The 12,233-nt window shown below is 52.8% G+C and overlaps 2 protein-coding genes across 10 annotated transcripts in view; one reads left to right on the top strand and one right to left on the bottom strand.

Moving 5' to 3' along the window:
* Positions 1-5,308, top strand: part of UNC93A (unc-93 homolog A) — a 31,017-nt gene extending 25,709 nt beyond the window's left edge. For all 3 annotated transcript variants that reach the window (XM_017644929.3, XM_037020852.2, XM_017644922.3), the window contains one exon: positions 4,520-5,308. In XM_017644929.3, the coding sequence (XP_017500418.3) occupies positions 4,520-4,785 (266 nt within the window). In that variant the 3' untranslated portion in view covers positions 4,786-5,308. The remainder of the gene's footprint in view (positions 1-4,519) is intronic.
* The window catches only part of TCP10L (t-complex 10 like), a 38,984-nt gene that overhangs the window by 2,132 nt on the left and 24,619 nt on the right, over positions 1-12,233 (bottom strand). For 4 of the 7 annotated variants that reach the window (XM_073219897.1, XM_073219896.1, XM_073219892.1 and 1 more), the window contains one exon: positions 7,874-9,454. Coding sequence is in view for 4 of the 7 variants with exons in the window: in XM_073219892.1 (XP_073075993.1) it covers positions 9,398-9,454 (57 nt within the window). In the remaining 3 variants the exon portion in view is untranslated. Of the gene's footprint in view, positions 1-7,868; positions 9,455-12,233 lie in introns of those variants that run through there. The other 3 variants (XM_073219895.1, XM_073219893.1, XM_073219894.1) reach the window with 3 other exon arrangements.

Here is a 12,233-nt window from a genome sequence, read left to right as displayed (position 1 = left end):
ATTTGGATTTTCCCACTCTTCTCACGTTTTGTGCTCCAGAGTCCCATGCAGGGCACCACCTGCATTTAGTCACCACATCTCCACCTCTGGTCCGTGAAGGTCTCACATTTTTCCTTGACTTTCATAACCTGAGCGCTTCTGAAGAACAACGGCCAGGTATTTTGTAGACTGTCCCTTAAGGGTTCACCTGATGTTTTCTGGTGATTAGGCTGGAGTTAGGGGCTTGCGGAAGAGCCCAGAGTGCTGTGCCTCTCTCACCGCACCAGCTGTGGGCATGGGGCAGCACAATTACCGGTGGTGTGAACCGTGGTCACTGGTCAGCCTGGTGTCTGTGGGTCTCCAGTGCCTAGCTGCTCCTTTTCCCTTTCCACAGTCAGCTCTGTGGAAGCCAGTCAGCAAGTCCAGACCCCAGGCAAGCGGGAAGTAATCAACCTCCTCCTCCTGGAGGGGTATGTACATAAATTATGTCTAATTCCTCTTAAGGAGCAGCTGACCCTGCTCCCCAGCCTACTTCCTTTTTATACACACATTTATCTATGTCCATATGGGCTCATGTATTTATTGCACCCTTTGGGTTGCAATCCAATGCTATGTTTCTTATTCTGTTGTTACGATTGTTCTAGCTTGGCTGTTGCGATCTTTCACACTGGCACATGTGTCCTTCTGACATGTCCCATTGATTTTTTTTTGGTACTTCCTTAGTTTCTGGCACTACAAAATGTCCCAGGCTCACTTTGTAATTCTCCTGGGCCAGCACTAGAATCAGTCACTTCTCCAAGAAGCTGAGGTTCATTTTATTAGATAATGGTATTAGAAACCAAGATCTGAGTGCTGGGTGTGCTCATTGCCATGGAGATGATGATGCTTCTAAGCTCCCTCAGTGTACAGAGTGAGGGGAGGCATGGTGACCCATATACATATTCATCTTTTTTGTCTCTGTATCTGCCTATCTGTGTGCACACTTATGTCCCCTCCACTCCGGCACTAAGGCTTCATTCTACTCCCTACTGCTGTCCTGGGACTTCTTTCTCTGCCAGAAACCTGGCCCCCGCTCTGCAACCACACTGCTTACTTGTTCAGTCCTAGTATACATGTAGAGTAATTTCAGAATTGTTGAAATGTTTTTAGCATACTTTCCTTTTCTTTTTAATGTCTTTCCCCTCTACCCACCATATCAACTATTGATATTTGACATGATTAATGTATTGCTTTCTTTGTTTAGATTAAAATAGGAATCAGATCATGAGTAATTTCATGAAAAGCCTGGTTTTGCTTAATTATGCCTGGCTCTGCCACCTTCTCCTTCAGGCAGGGCCTGAAGTTACTCGTGCACACCCCCAGTGGATTCCCCTGTTCCCTTCTCTGTTCTTCCTTAAAGGTGTTCTGGCTGCCACCCCCAGGGTCCCTGGATCTCTCCCTCTGCTGGCTCTGATCCAGCTTCTTTTGGACAAAGCCATGCCCAGGATGGGGGAGAAGGGGCCTCACCTCTCTACCACTTGCCACGTGTCTTCTTCAGTCCTGCCAACTTCTGGGTTTTTAGTCCTCCTGTCCTCCTGTCCTGAGGGGATCCCCCGGCTTCCCAAACACACTGAGGCTATTTTGAATGCAGGGCATGAGCCCACAGACATTCTAGACCTCTCTTTCCCACAGGCAGATCTCCTCTCTAGGGGCCAGTTTCAGAATCAGACTCAGAGAATATCAAGCCCCTCATTTGGTATATCAGGCTATGGAGGCCCAGCAAGTTTACACTGATGAAAAAACTCAGGAAGTTTAGGAGCACATGGCTGCATAAGAGGCTGAACTGGCCTTGGACCAATGAGAACTAGATCAGGGGAAAGCAGGGAGAGCCCCTTAGCTTGGAGCACAGCAATTTATAATCAACACAATCTGAATTTAATCTTTAATGACACCAACCTACAGACCAAAGACATGAGCTTAAAATTTGAATTGTCCTTATTACCGGTATATTCATAAAATTGGGTGCATTTGCTCAGGTACCACACCTGTGAAGGTCCCGTTGGGCCCTTCTTGCCACAGACCATGAAGTAACCTACCCCTTGCAGCCATAGCATCTCAGCTCAGATTTTCTTCCCGAGCATTGCGCTTTGGGAACTGATTTTAAGAGTCACCCTCCAAAGAAGGACAAGGGGTCTTTAAGATAACTTTAGACACTGAATAAATCCCTGGGTGTTGTCCTTGGGTTCCCTTTGCATGTTAGCTTTCACTGAGGTGGGCACCTTGCAGACTCTCAGCCAGAAGGGCACCTTCTTCCGAGGGTTCTGAACAGCCTCTTGTTTGCCCAAACACACACGTTACTTAAAATGTGTACCTTGTATCTGCCAGAGGCCTCACCCTCCTGCACCCCTCCCACCGTTGATGGACAGTTGAGTAGCTGAAAGCCAAGAGGCATCTCTGGGCACCGTGCTGTCAGGGCCTCTCCTCCCTACCACCCTGTCCCCTCCCTGCAGGAGAAGGGAAGGGACAGAACGAGAGCTGGAAAAGGAAAACTCCGCGCCGGGCTCTCCCACCTGCAGCCGCCCACCCTGCAGAGGCAGCTCTGAGCGAGTCTGCATGACTTTGCACGCTTCAGCTGCCCTGGGAGTAGTAGGCTCTGTAGTGTGGTGGGACCTGCACCCCTGGGGCTGGGCCAGAGGCTGTGTGCATCCTGCCCCAGCTGGAGGCCCATGTGACATTCGGACTCACTTAGTGCCACACTCCCACAAAAGGGCCCTGTGGTGCATCTGCTGTGTGGCTGCCTGCCCTGTATCACCCCGACTCCCTCTGGGGTGGGCTGTTGGGCTTTTAACACATGTAACCGGTAACCCTGCGGCTCATGGACTTGAGGGCTTCCCTGCTGGTACCCTGCTCACTTCATGAAGGCCCCGTCCATCCTGTGTCCACGTAGTCACTCAACAAGTGACCCTCTGATAGTGCTGGGATTATCATTCTGGAAAGAACGGGTTGTATGGGCATGGCAGTCACTGTCCCCATACAGGGCGCAGGGCATGGGCAGGGGGCCAAAGCGGGGGCACTATGGCCAGCAGCACTCAGGGGCCTGGAGGGCAGGGCCGGGAACGGACGGACCTGCCCCATCATGAGGCAGAAGGCAGGGCCTCTGGAGGGGCTCAGTGTGGGGGTGACAGGGCAGGTTTTAGAAGACCGCTTGAGCACCAGGCTGGGGGAAGCCTTGTTGGGGTGAAACTGAAGATTCAGAAATGATTAGAGCATGAAGCAGGGAACCACACAGATGGGACAGAAAGGCTAAGCACCCAGAGCCCACATCCCGTGGGTGGGCCTCAGCCTCCCGGGAGCAGAAATTGACCCGGTCTCTGCAGAGCTCCGGGCTGTGATCACCATGCAGTTCTTAACAGAGGCCAGAAAAGCACAGTAGTTTCAAATTCTTTTAAGATTTCTGATAATGTGTGTGAATTCTAGGCATCTGGAGGTACAGGGCCCACAAATCCAGTCCAGATGGGTGCCGTGCTCTGCTTCCTAGGGCATGAGTCAGCCTGGCTGCTGTAACAAAACACCACAGGCCAGGCGGCTTCTGAACAGAAATCCGCTTCTCCGGGTCCTGAAGACTGGGAGCAGAGACCCAGGGTGGGCAGGGCTGGTCCCTCCCAAGGCCTCTCTCCTGGGCGTGCAGATGACCACCTTCTCCCTGGATTATTGCATGGCTGTCCTTGCGTGTGTGTCTGTCTTGATGTCCTCTTCTTATAAGCACACCAATCCCTACAACAGGGGTCCACCCGCATGACCTCACTTACCTTAATCACCCCTTAAAGGCTCATCTCCAAACATGGCCACAGTCTGGGGTCCTGGGGGTTAGGACTCCAGCCCATTGACTTTGAGGGGACACAGTTCACGTTTCACACAGACACAGGTCATTTCTCTCTCAAAGCTTCATGTGACCACCGAAGGGTGCCCTAACACTAGTCCTTGCATCAGGGCATGAGTGTGGGGCACTCTGACACTGGCACCGTGCGTGGCTCAACCCTGGCTCATACAGTCTCCAGAATCATAATGCAAGTCCCTTATAACGGTAATTTTTTTACTCCACAGCAGTCATCAAAAATCCTGAGGTTGAAATAACTCACCTGCTAAGCTAGTGTGCAAGTCTTGGCTGGCATTCCTGTGAAAGGCTCAACGCCTCTCCCAGATATGATCATTGCTTCGGTTTGTCCTCCATTCTGGGCTCCGGGTAGTGGCCGCACCTGAACTTGCACAGTCAGGTCTTGGCACCTTGCTTTTCTTCTCTGAGACATGAGGGCTTAGGCCCAGAGGCTAACATTTCATGAACTCGGTTTCTTATATATAGCAGAGGTCTTCACTGCTGGAGAATGTCACCTGTCACCTCACCCGCTATAACCCGCAGCATGACATGATTCTGTGTTTTCAAAATGAAAAGGTTCTGATTTTGTGGAGAACACTGGGCAGAGGGAGAGCGACTTGCTTTCAGCAGGAAGTGGTGGCAGTCTGAGGCCTTCCCCAGCGTGCTCACTCCGTCTCTCCTTTGCAGCTCTTTATGGCGTCCTGTTTGAGAAGAACAAAGAGGCTGCCTTTGCCAACTACCGCCTTTGGGAAGCCCTGGGGTTCGTCATTGCGTTTGGCTATGGTACAGTTTTATGTGTCAATGTCAAACTCTATATCCTCCTGCTCATCCTGGTTCTGACCATGGTGGCGTATGGGATCGTTGAGTATATGGAGTTTAAGAACTCAAACAGGCCACAGGCCACAGAACAGACAAAACCAGCAGAGGAAGGAGAAACGCAGACGGAAATGTGAGAGCAACAGCCTCCCTGGCAGACGAGCGCAGAGGGCGTCAGCAAGAGGACTTTATCTGAAGAGGCCTCGGGGTTTACAGTAGTTTCTTCACATTTGTTTCAGCAATATTTGGCCATACTGAAGATACAATGATATAGTTTAGTTTCATTTCTTTATGTAATTTTTTTTCTATTCCAACCAATTTTCGGTCCACCATCTCATCAGTAGAAATCAGGAGCATACAGGAAGGAATCAGTTAATTTCCAACAAAAGAAAAATGTTTCTGGTATAATTAGCCCTAAGGAATTTGCTCAGAATCACAGAATCAACAACTTAGGCTTGTTTGTGTTGCTGTCATTGTTGTTTTTTTTAAAGAATTGGAAGGATGCTTAAAATAATGCAGTCTAACACTGAGATTTTACAAAAGGGTAAACTGGCGTCTAGGCAAGGCCTTCCCAGTGTCAGTAAGTAACGAAGCCGGGCTAGAGTTTATGTGTCTTGGAACTTAGTAAGAGTTTCTAAATAAATGCAATTATATTATGGACTTATCTCCTGTCTAAATGATTTTATTCTAAATATACCTAGATCACACCCAAAGCACCAAATGGGTGAGTCAGCCATTTGTCGGCCACTGGAATCCTCAGCAGTAGTTGTGAGTGGGCTCCGATGCCCAGGACCGACAGCCTGGCACAGGTGCACTTGTACTCTGCTGCAGCCCATCCCGTGGGCATCGACGGGCTGTCCTCATCCTCGTCGTCGTCAATGGCTTGGGAGCCTCTGGCGATGCTGGTTTGCCTCCTGCTCCGGCCCTTTGGCTCTTCCCAAGGCCCATGTGACTCTCCCTGGGCTCCCTGCCTCCGCGGTGCCTCTTGTCCCTGTCCCCGCCAGTCTATGCTCTTCGCCAGGACTTCCCCATGTCCTTGAAGGGGGCCCTCTGCACCTTCCGGTTGTCTGAGGCCAGACGCCGGGCAGCGCCTGCCTCCTTGCTTAGCCCTTCCTGCCTCCGGCTCTCAAGGAGGCAAATTCTCCCTTCCAGCTGAGGCCTCCAGAGGCCAGAGCCTCTGGACCGTGCCCTCCTCCAGACCCTGGACCCAGTCTCCAGCCCCGGCCCTGCACACTGCTGGCCGGCTGAGCTGGGCTGCCCCGCAGGCTGGGTGGCCCACACAGTCCCGGCTGCTCATGTGTGGCCGCTCCCCAATGGGGCCAGAGCTTTCCGGGGTCCAGCATGTAGGCTGTAGGCCCTGTAGGCAAGTTTGCAGAGTGAAGAAAATTGAAGAATGACTGCCCTCTCGGCCTCTCGGTGGTGCTCCCCCCAAACCAGCCCTCTTTGCCAGCTGAGCCCCTTGTGCAGGGGCTGCAGGGGGAAACCCCAGTGCAGGTCCTCTGTGCTCTGCCCTTCCTGTGCCTGAGGGCACAGGCACTGCCAGTCAGCCTGTGGGAGGCGGTATCCCTGGGCTCTCCGAGGTCCCCTTTCCAGCAGGGGGTCCCCGAGCCCCAGCTGCGAGTCCAGTGGCACTCTCCGCCCTGCCTCCCAGCCCCACTGTCCTCAGGCAGGGCCGCCCCTTCTGCAGGCCACAGAGCAGGGGCAGGTCCTTGCCCATCCCCCGGACGCTCCGTGGATGCCCTGCCCACTTCCCACCCTCCCGCAGGCTCCCGTCCTCCCCCCTCTGCACTGGAGCCTGCATCCTGCAGCTCAGCCCTTGGGGATCTCTCCTGCCTCAGGAGGATGATCAGACCCTGGAGCATGGCTTTCCAGACCTTTGTGATTCTCTCCCAGATGCCGCTTTGCCCAGCATCCATTTCAGCCACACTGACCCGCCCAGTCCTGCTCCTGACCAGCCCTTCCCCACAGGCCCTTCACACAAGCTGCTCTCCCCTCTCCATCCAAGTCATCTTCATGCCCTCAGCCCCAGAGGAGATGCCACGACTTCTCGACACCCTCACCAGTCCTGACAAAACTGGGCCTTTATGCTCCCTGAACCTCCTGTTTCCCATTCACTGCGGGCTGCCTTCCGTCATGCTGTCGTGCTGGCCTGTCACATGCGCAGCCATCTTTGCACTTCCCACAACACGCACGGTGGGTCATTGCACAGTCAGGGCTCAAGGTGTTCGTGCAGAAGCCTTCAGCAAGGGCTAGATGACAGGCACCATCCCTCCAGCTTAGAGCCCGGGGCTAATGAACAGTGTGGTGCTCCTGGATGCAAATCAGGTTTAGGACAGCCTGAGGCAGAGTTGATGTTCCGCCTCTCACTCAGCTCACAGAGCACCAGGATGTGAGGTCCCCTCGGGCCGAGGCCCTGGAAGATGAGGTCCCCTCGGGCCTTTCAGAGAGTCCCTGGGAGGTTATCCAGGAGATAATGGACCAGATTTTCCCACCCCCATCAGGCTGGTCTCCCGAGCCATGGAGCTATGGAAGACACTGAGGATCATGCTGAGGGCCAAAATCCAGGGGGAGTTTATTTTATTTATTGTTTTGGAAGGCTCGGTGGGCCCTCAGCTGCTGCTGACAGTGGGGTTGCCTGAGGGAAGCAGTGCCTGTTGAGTGTCTGAGTGGGCTGCACGGGCTGCCCCAGCTTAGAAGGTGAAGGTCAGACCTGTGGAGCCTTTGCTGGCCATGCTTGGTTCCTCCCCTGCCTGGGTGCTGGTGCCAGACACCCTGTCCCAAGGGATCTCGCTGATGATCCATCAGACACTTGACAAAGAGGAGAATGTGGACAGAGAGGCCAGGGCATAAACCTCAGGCCCAAAGGCCAGCCCTGTCCCAGCTGCAGTGAGCAGAGCTCACTTGAGTGTGACAGGTGGCGGGGCAACCCTGTGTCTTCGTGACCCCAGGAAGAGAGGCCTCCCTGCAGTGTATCCACTTGAGGCACAGGTCACAGACTGACTGATGGCTGTGCACAGTCCCTTGTCACCAGCCGCTGCTGACGCTCACTGGAACAGGTGCCAGACCACACTTCTGCCAGGAGCCCGAGCCTCCTGGGGGACAGCAGGTTTCAGAGCCCGGCTGCATGGTTGTGGGGGGCAGCTGGGTGGCCCGCGGGTGCTCTCGGCAGACATGCTTTCTCAGGTGCCAAACCAGCAGCTCGGCCAGGCGTCCCGGCTCTGCCTTTCTCTTCTCTTCATCCATTGAACTTTTTGATGAGAATCGGTGGATGTGCACGAGTACCCTAGCCTGGAGAACAGATCCTTATGTCTTCTTTTCTTGGCCAGGGGTGCAGAGTGGATGGCAGGTCCCCTTGGCCACATCAGGATCACAGCAGAGCAAATTACTGGGCCTGGCTCTCAGCATTCCATTTGTAAAATGACAATATTCCTACTTCATAAGGAGTCATTAAGACTGTGAAGGGCTGTGTACAGTGTAGTGATCGAAGGACCATCCCCTAGACTGAGGTTAAAATGCAATGCTTTCTGTGAATCCTAAACTTTGATAGAGTTACTACAAACCTCACTGGATCTGGCCCAACAGTAGTAGAGCCTTTGGCCCAAACCCAGGACCCACAACAGACCCAGGCTTTATTACTCACTCAGAGGTGACTGAGGGCAAGATTTTTGAAAATATAATTATGAATGTATGTCACAATATATTACTAAAAACTCCTAAAAATTAAATGTATAGCCAAAGGAAAATGTTAAATGTAAAACAACAAAGTTAAAAGCGTATAATAAGGAGAAAGTGAATGTGCCAATAGTCTGAGTTTATGGCTATTCAACAATTGCTATAATTTACTAAAATGGGCCCTAAATTTACTGGCAGCCAAGGAAATTTAAACAATACAGATTATCTAAGTCATTATTTCATAAAAAGAAGCTTGCCAGCATTTTAAAAAGAATAATTTTCTAGACCCCAAAGTGTAAAGGAAGATTCACGTGGGTCTCTAACGGAGCACGTGGACCCTGTGGGTTCCGGCGGCCTGGCCACTGTGCTTGCGATATAAGCTGAGGGCTTACAGCTGGAACGCAACTCTGAGCAGGTGGGGCAAGGTGCGCCGTGAGTCCCGGGGGCTTGGTCACTCCCCTCCTGCAGTCCAGAACCTTCTACTCGGAAGCCTGGGTCAAGGGCCTTGGAGACCCTCACCCTAAGCCTCACCCAGCCTGGATTAGGTCTGCTCCCATTAGGGTTTATTTAGTCAGTGAGTTGAAGTGGACAAACCATTTTACTACTAGAGAGATGATACAAAATAAAAATCATGTGGGTTTAAAAGTACTGAAGTATTTTACAATTTTTTCCTATTTTATGTGCAAATCATACACAGAGATAACTGTTCCTCCTGAGCCCCTTTCCAGGCCAATCGCCTCTCCAGCCCCGTGGCCACACTGGGGCCCCCTGGTGCTGTTGGAAGCCCCTAGCCGCTCCTTCTGGGGCTCAGCCTTTGTCACAGGAGCCTCGAACTGTGTAAATGTCTCCGCCTCCTGCCTCCCCATGCTGACTACTGCCTCATGGACTTGCGTCCCCTCCAGCTCACCGGGCCAGCTGCCTGGTTTTCTCTTGCAAATACCAGTATAAATTATGTGAAACATTAATCCAGTTACCAGTTGTGTCTCTATTACTGCACCTCACCTGCAACGCAAGTCTCCATCCACCTGAGCTTCTGCGTGCAGACCTGGACCATTTGTCGCTCCTGGCTGCCTGCATTCAGGTTTCAGGTCTGCTGGCCTCCGGACACCCCTCTGAGCACCCTGGTGAACGAAGCTGTTGGGAGAGCGCCCCATAAGCACAGGTGTTCCCCTAAGCACAGGTGCACCGTGTGCTGCAGGAGAGCCTCCACCCAGGGTGCCTGGCTGCTCCCAGAAGCGTCCTGGTGGGCCGGCCGCCTGCAAGCCTTCGTGTGACTGTCCTCCCCATGACCCCGGGGCATTCGGGTTGGTCTTTCCTGACCTCTGACCCAGAGGCTCTCACCCTCCTCAGAAGCCTCGGCTCCAGCCTAGGGATCCTCCTTCAGCCGGTCTGGGGTGCAGCCTGGGCATCACCAATTTTAAAGGCTCCCCAGGTGGTTTGAATGTGCAGCCCATGTGTGAGTCAAACCTGGCATTGACCTAAATCGTGTAATATCAGGTGGGCAGGCCACAGAAAGTACACTTTTTGAAGTTGGAAATTTTTTTACAGGATTTCTGGAATTAAATGTTATTCATTATTATTATTGTTACTATTGTAGTTCACATCACATGACATTACAGATTACACTGCCATTTGGGGACCATGAAACAACATAAAAATCATCATAGTTCTGTCAGCTTTTGGCCAAACAGCTTGGGGAACCTCCAGTCCTGCGTAAATCCCTGTCTCAGCTGCTCTGCCCAGCGCTCCTGGCCGTGGGCGCCCTCCTAAACCCCCGTCACCAGCCTCACCATTCCCTGGGTGTCCTGCCATGCCCCCTTCACCTTCCACCCACAGCGCCCAGATTGTGCCACCCACCTCCTGAGCCACGCAGACTGGTGGCCAGCACTGCTGACTTTGCCTTCTGGAAACCTTCCAAACCCCTTCCCTCCCACCGTCTTGTCAGCCACTAACCCGGTCTACAGCCTTCCAAGGTGCAGGACGGACGAGCCGCCTCCCCTCCTCACCATCCACCTGCCACCACTGCCTGCCTGCAGGCTGAAATCCAGCACCTCCGGCTGGCCTGCGGCACCCCCATAATTCACCCCAGCCGGCTTTGCCCTGCCCTGTCCCTTTTTCCCCAAAGAGGAATTTCTCTTACAATCCTGGGACTTTTCAGTTACAGCTAGCTTTATTAAAATTCCTCTCCTCTTCCTCTGCCTGGCTAATTTCATGCTCAAAATTCAGATTAGAGGTCACTTCTTCAGGAAAATCTTATTAAATCTTTTTTACAGAAGCTGCTTGGGCCAGGGGCCCTTTGCCTGCACTCCAGAGCCTCTGCCCTTCCTTCCATAACAATGCCCGCCTGTCCCCTCCGGAGTGTGAGAGCGAGGAGTGGGCAAATCACACAGCCGGCGACACTCGGGTCTGGTGAGCAGGCCACGTTCCCCCAGCCAGTTCCTTCTCCCACGGGGCTCAGTGCCCTGAAGATGCAGGGTGTCCAGGAAGAATTGCATGGGAAGAAAAGCATGTGGACCCCATGGTCCTGGCTTCCTGCGGCCGGTGCCCCACCACCCCGCTGGGCAGCAGGGACACTGGCAGGTAAATGGTGGCCCCTAGAAGCAGGGCTGGCCACCATCGCCCAAATAGATGAGTGTCCCCCAGCCAGGAACCGGTGCACAGCAGGTTTCAGGCCCCTCCACCCACTGCAGCCCCAGGTGTGAAGCTTGGCCACCAGACTGCGTGCGTGTCATTGCCACTCCCAGGAGGGAGCAAACATATGAACGCCCGCTGTGACACTCCTTTACATCCCCCCGCCTCATTTCCTTACAAAACGAAAACAAAAAAACTCCAAAGGCCTCCCTACCCGCTGCTCTCAGGGTAAAGCATTTTCTCTTGAAATTCAAAAGGCAATCCTCTCTCCTCAGCAGCACGGCATTTTGGGGGGACACTGCTCAACCTCGTATGGGACCAACAGAGGAGCGTCATGGGATGACTTGATTGTGAAAGGTTCACTCTGACTGCGGGCAAAGAGGACCCAGCACAAGGATGAGACGAGAAAAGTCAGAAAGCTATCGAGCCAGTATAGCAAGAAGCAACGGTGGCCAGCACGGGTGTGGCGGTGGCGGGAAGTGCTCAGCCTGGAACACTGCAGGGCAGGGTCTGCGGGATGTGCCGTTGGGCAGCACGAAGCCAAGGAGCGGTCTGGAGGTCAGGGCTAACAAGAACTCAAGAATGAGGTGGCTGCTCAGACTGGGGACGCTGGCAGAGGGGTAAGTCTGTGGGGTACAGTACTGATGGGCACAGGAACTCATGCCTTCATCCTGAGCCCAGTGTCCCCTTCCCCTTCCAGGTGGTGGTTGGGGAATAGCTGTTTCCTTCTGGAAGCTTTTATGGGCGGTGGACCTTAGTCTCTTGGGATGCTGGATAGGCACCCTACCAATCAGGCCTCATTGACAAATGAGCAACTTTCCATGTCTGTAAGTCTCTGGCTGCACACCTGCCAAGGACACCCCACCTCCACAGAGCCCCTCCCACGGGCCACCTGAACAGCCAGCCCCCAACCTGAGAGCACTGGGAAAGGTGAGCAGGTCAGGACACTCCCAATTTGACTATCTGTGATCACTTTTGTGCAGTAAATTTAAGTAATTTACATGTTATTAGTAAAAGCACGCTGACACATTTCCAGGCCAATCATGACACATCCTTGTGACTGCCAGAGAGGCTGAGAACTGTAGTTCCAGACAAATTTTTCTGAGCTCCCAGTGAATGTCTAGTGGTTTGTTTTTTTTTTCAGAATAAAGTCTATGGGCCTTTGACAGCTCTTCTAATTGGGCTGAAACTGAGGCCGTTGACAAGTGTCTCATCTTCTGCCCTGGATAATGGCAAGTATTTTTAAATAACAATTCCAAATTATGTTGTTATGGTCTAGTAT

Source organism: Manis javanica, chromosome 13 (assembly GCF_040802235.1).
Source record: "Manis javanica isolate MJ-LG chromosome 13, MJ_LKY, whole genome shotgun sequence".
NCBI lineage: Eukaryota > Metazoa > Chordata > Mammalia > Pholidota > Manidae > Manis > Manis javanica.
The sequence above is the reverse complement of the archived record's forward strand: the minus strand, read 5'-3'. Positions and strand labels throughout refer to the sequence as shown.